At 32.9% G+C, this 5,525-nt stretch overlaps 1 protein-coding gene across 1 annotated transcript; it reads left to right on the plus strand.

The window, feature by feature from the left end:
• Nucleotides 1–787: 787 nt before the first annotated feature.
• Nucleotides 788–1,568, plus strand: LOC145104769 (uncharacterized). The gene is made up of 4 exons (XM_079041956.1): nt 788–959; nt 1,079–1,116; nt 1,165–1,306; nt 1,366–1,568. Exons 1-4 carry the CDS (start codon nt 788–790, stop codon nt 1,566–1,568), a joined length of 555 nt encoding a protein of 184 aa, XP_078898082.1.
• Nucleotides 1,569–5,525: the final 3,957 nt, after the last annotated feature.

Here is a 5,525-nt window from a genome sequence, read left to right on the forward strand (position 1 = left end):
TTTGCAGCGACACGTCACCGCTAATACCTATAGCGGCGACATGCGTCGCCGCTAATGCCCGACTTTTTTATAATGTAAGACTAAGTGGGGTGTTGAACGGGATGAAAATTCTAAGTTTTTTCATTCTCATTTAAAAAGAAAAAGAAGAAAACTAGTTATATCTGGTCTCATTGTGGATGGTTCATGGATGATTGATCCCATTGAAGTAAAATTTTAATTTTTTAAAGTTTTTCAAATATAAATTTAACCGGTTTAATGGTGCTTCGGTTATTTTCCCTAGCTCTCCATTAAAAAAAAAAACTTTCTTCGGAGTAGGCTTTGAGTTTGAGTTGAGTGTTTATTGAAGAAGAGATTAGGACTGTTGTATGGTCTTGTGGGAGTGATCGTGCCCCAGGTCCTGATGGGTTTTCTTTCCGTTTCATTAAACATTTATGGGATCTTATTAAAAATGATGTGTGCAGGTTTGTTTAGGAGTTCGTAGAGATTAGTTATATCCCGTACGGATGTAATTCTGCTTTTCTCACTCTAATCCTAAAGAAAGATAATTCTACGTGCATTACAGATTATATACCTATTAGCTTAATTGGGGTGCAATATAAAATTATTGCGAAACTTTTAGCTAATCGTTTGGCGGTGGTGATTGATAGTATTGTCAGTTCTGAGCAGTCTACTTTTATTGGTAAATGAAGTGATTGAGTGGTACAAGCAGAAAAAGAAGGCTTTCATATTTAAATTATATTTTTATAAAGCTTACGACTATGTGAGATGAGAGTATCTTTTGAATTTAATGGAGTTTGCGGGGTTTGACAAGAAGTGGATTGGCTGGATTAAAACTATCTTACAATCCTCTTGTGCTTCAGTTCTGGTTAATGGGTTGGCTACTCGGGAATTCACTTTGCAGAGGGGTCTTAGGCAGGGAGATTCTTTATCCCCTTTTCTTTTTGTTATTTTTATGGAAGGTATGCACATGGTTTTTTAAGATGCAGTGAATCAGGGTTTGTTTTGTGGTCTCTCTATTGGAAACGATCATGTGGCTCTCTCTCATCTTTTTTTTTTGCTAATGATGCTCTATTTCTAGGTGAATGGGAGGAAACAAATATTGCTAACCACATTGTGGTTCTTAGTTGTTATTATTTAGTTTATGGGTTATGTATTAATCTGTAGAAATCAAATTTTATTGGGATTGGTATAAATGATTATGAAGTTGAAAAGAGGGTCCTGTGTACGGGATGTTCTGCTGCTTCCATTCCTTTCTTGTATCTTGGTCTTCCTGTTGGGGAAAATATGGGTATAATTGATAGTTGGGGTAATTTATTTTGAAGTTCAAGAAACGTCTTGCTCATTGGAAATTTCACTTGCTTTCAGTGGGTGGTCGATTGACCTTGTCAAAAGTTGTTCTTGGTAGCCTTGGTATTTACTATATGTTGTTGTTCAAGTCTCTTGAGGTTGCGTATAGGCTGGTTGAATCCTTGAGATCTCGGTTATTATGGGGTACTGAAAAAAAGGAATGGAAAATTTCCTGGGTCAAGTGGGAATTGGTGTTAAATTCCACAGATAAAGGTGGGTAGGAATTGGCAGCTTGAAGGCCTTTAATTTGGATTTTCTTTATAAGTGGAAATGGAGATTCCATACAGATACAAACTCCATTTGGGTTAAGGTGATTAGAAGTATATATGGCTCTCAAGGGGGTATGGTACCTCTCATCTTATGTCGAGAGGTCGTGGAGTGTGGTTGTCTATGTAGAAGAAGCGGGATAAGTTGCATGTTGATGTGGTTTTGCCTCATTCTTTTTTTGTGAAAATAAATTGGGAATGGGAACGGTACTTGGTTTTTGCAAGAAGTTTGGTTCGGGAATCTGAGTTTAATTGTTTGATTTTCGAGGCTCTATGCATTGGAGAATCAAGAAGATTTCCTTGTTGCTAATAGGTGGCAAAATGGTGAGTGGTTTTGGGCTTGAAATAGGGATATCACGAGTGGTGTTTCTGCTGATCAACTTGCGTAATTAACTGGGATGTTATATCAGGTGGTGTTCTCGGATAGGAGTGATAGGTTGGAGTGGGAGTTAGCAATAGATGGATAGTTTACAATTAGTAGTACCAAGTGTTATATAGACGAGTGTACCCTTCCTTCTGACTCTATTGCTACTAGATGGTGTCGTTTAGTTCCGATCAAGGTTAACGTTCTTCTTTGGCATGTTCTCTTGGATAGACTTCCTACTAGGAACAACTTGGATTCAAGAAACATCGATTTTCCCTCGGTGATGTGTGCTTTGTGTATGTCGGCTAATGAGGAAGTGAATCTTGTGTTTGTTTCCTGCGATGTGGCGAATCAGATAAGGATTAAGCTGATTAAATGGTTAGATCTCCCTTTCCACATTTTCTCTAATATTTTGGAGTTATTGTATATGGTTGACTTGATTAGGGTTAATGTCGAGAAGAGGAAGGTGTTGTAAGTTATTGTGTTGACCACGATTTAATTCATATGGAGATACATGAATAGTGTGATATTCAATTCACCACCTATTTTTAGGAGTGCCCTTTTTGAGAAGATTGTTATTACTTTTTTTCAATGGTTTGTTGGTAGATATAGTAGAAATACTATTACTTCGTCATTATGGATTGAAAATCTAATGATCTAAGGTTATCTGTGACAACTGTCAAATTCAGGTAATTCTTGGACTCATTTAACTTTTTATAAACCATATATTCACATCATGCCAAGACCTAGTAATAGAAATTAGGTCACAATATTGTATAAACTAGGATCCAACTAAAATCTAGGACTAATATACTTGACTCTTACGATTCTAGTAAGTTGTCTAGCTACTGTAGGAAATGCCAATACCCGAATTAGAGCGAACTCTAAACAATTGTTACAATTAAAAAAGGGTATAAAACCCTAAAAATAAATTAAAATATTCTAATTTCATTTCAACATGATGGTAAATATCTAACAAAGTTCCAAAAGCCCTAAAGAGCCCAAAAATCCAAATTTATAAACTTTAAAATCTAAAACCTGTATAAGATTTGTTATAAACCTTATTATATCAAATTTAAATAATTAAGTTATGGGATATAATCAAAGACCTAAAAATTTAATTATCAAACATACATCATATTTTATGAGCTAAAAACAAAGATTTTAATAAGTTAAGAATTAAATAAAGAAGCCTCTTGATAAAAATTAGGGTTTTATAAAAATTAAAGAGAAATTATATAAAAATTTTATTATGAGAGAAAAGACCCCTCTCATACTCAAAAAAATCGTCCACCACATCCCATGCTCCCTCTTCCCCAAGTCTTTCAATCATTTTATCTTCTCTCACACAACAACTTCCCTTCACCCTCTCTCTCACACTCCACTCTTTACCACACTCAAACTCTCTGTTTCTCTCTTAAAACCCAAAAAATTCTCCAGCCAAGAACATCTATTAACCTTCAAATCTTCATCTTCTAGGGTTGTTCTTCAAGGTAATCATGAAAATCTTTCATCTTCCTTCACTTTCTTTCTTGTTTTAAAGGTTTTTCTTGCACTTCTTCTTCTTCTTCTACACCATTCTTTATGAACATTCATGAACATATCCATGAATTTCGAGTTTGATGATGATGGTGGTAGGGTTTCCCCCAAGAACAACATGCATGTTGTTTGATGGTGAAATCCAAGGACCAAAACCTATGTCAAACCCTAAAATACGAATTTTTATAAGTCTTGAAGATTCATCTACCTTATGCATTCAAGTTTTTCCGTGGAAAACATCACTATGGACAAAATATGTCCATACATGGTCTTCAAACCGTGATGCATGTGATGAACATCAAGTTAAAGAGCTTGATGATCAAAGTACATTGTTAATAGTGCATGTAAATGATTTTATTCATAAAAAAATCTAGATACCTTTTCTGTTCGAAATAAAATTTCCTCAGATTCCTCGTAAGATGATATGAGGATCTGGAAAATCCCAGGAGCTTTTATCATTTGTTAATTTATTAAAATTGTTACAAGAAAACAAGGCCATAAAACATTTAAAGTACTTTCTGAGGTCTATAAATCCTAGGTAAATTCGTGGATGACCCCTAAAGTAAATGACGACATCTCAGTAAGTTTCATCGATTTTGGTTACTGTTTGTTATGGTTATGAATTTTCTTTTTGTTTAATTCAAATAAATCACAAAACCACTTCAGGGAATGAGAAAAGGCTATCTAAGATTTTTCGTAGATCCTACCTCATGTGGAATACTCAGAAAAATATTTTCAGAAATTTTCATAATGCATAACTAGGTTTCCCCGATTTTTGTATTTATATTGGACTAATAATGGGAAAAATAGTTCTACTCATCCAAAATTTATGAAAATTTACCAGAAGACATTATAATAGATTAGAACTTTAAATGAAAATTTGGATGATTTTTCTATTTAGTATGCTATTTTTCTTCTATTATCTAAGATGAAATACACTTAAATCCACAAAATAAGATTACATATATAGAAATCACCATTGGTATTTTTTCCGGATTATGTACACTGTAAATGAAGTTTAAATTTTTTTTGGTAATTTACTTTAGCTGTTTGATAATTATTCACCAAATAATGATTATCCAACAAAATAAAACAAAGAAAAATAGCAAGACTAATTGAAAAATATCTTTTATATTTTTCACAACTTCTATATGTATAATAACAGTGTTACAAAAAGTTTGGGAAATATTGGAAACTGCTTTCTATTTATTTCCATTTTTGTTAGAATAAATGCACAAAAATTATAAAATTGGGATAAGCTGTTTAGATACCCATTTTTATATTTTTTCCAGCTTCAGTATGTTTAGTGGTAGTATTATAAAAATTTTGGGAATTTTTATCATCTGGATGCTATTTTTCACGAATTTATATTGTAATGAAGGCTTAAAAATTTGGAAAAATAGTTAATCACATCAAAAATTCAAGGGAAAATTTCTGGAAGACCTTTACGGTATTTGGAATGAAAATGCAAAATTTGATGGATTTTGGAAACTGTTTGATAATATTTTTGTCTTTTTAGGACTTTAAAACACCTTTAAATGTGTTGAAATGCCCTCAATTAATATTACAGAAACCTGGTAAATAATAACCAGAATTATCTTAATCACATGAGTTATAAAGTATCACCATTTCAGAAAAATTGTTACCCATTTAATACAAAAGCAATATTAGAACAAAAATTTGGCATTTATCTATTTGTAGAATTTAGTATATTAGCATTAGATTTCGTCATAGAAACTCACTAGCATGTGTTTGATGTCGTAGGATCCCGGTAGTAAAGGCATTGGTGTATTTTGAAGCACCACTTGTAGATACTTGAAACATTGTGAGTATTCACACCTTCCCCCTATTTTCATTTTTTATGTTTTTGGGGTGGAAAAACATGTCCAAACTATTTATGATTGATGTATTTATATTGAATTGTATCAAACTTGATTGCTATATTTTGCTATATTTTGTTGTGTATGTGTATGTTATTGTTAAAACATGAGGCCTTATCGTCTTAAGTC

Source organism: Lactuca virosa, chromosome 4 (genome assembly GCF_052849685.1).
Source record: "Lactuca virosa cultivar CGN04683 chromosome 4, Lactuca_virosa_CGN04683_v6, whole genome shotgun sequence".
Classification (NCBI taxonomy): domain Eukaryota; kingdom Viridiplantae; phylum Streptophyta; class Magnoliopsida; order Asterales; family Asteraceae; genus Lactuca; species Lactuca virosa.

What these genes read in the sequence shown, in the direction of transcription:
- LOC145104769 (XM_079041956.1), top strand. Translation starts at nt 788, where the DNA reads ATGGAGTTTGCGGGGTTTGACAAGAAGTGGATTGGCTGGATTAAAACT. An exon ending in ATATTGCTAACCACATTGTG is followed by an intron (nt 1,117 to 1,164) that starts GTTCTTAGTTGT and finishes ATTAATCTGTAG; the next exon opens with AAATCAAATTTTATTGGGAT. An exon ending in GGGTATAATTGATAGTTGGG is followed by an intron (nt 1,307 to 1,365) that starts GTAATTTATTTT and finishes ACTTGCTTTCAG; the next exon opens with TGGGTGGTCGATTGACCTTG.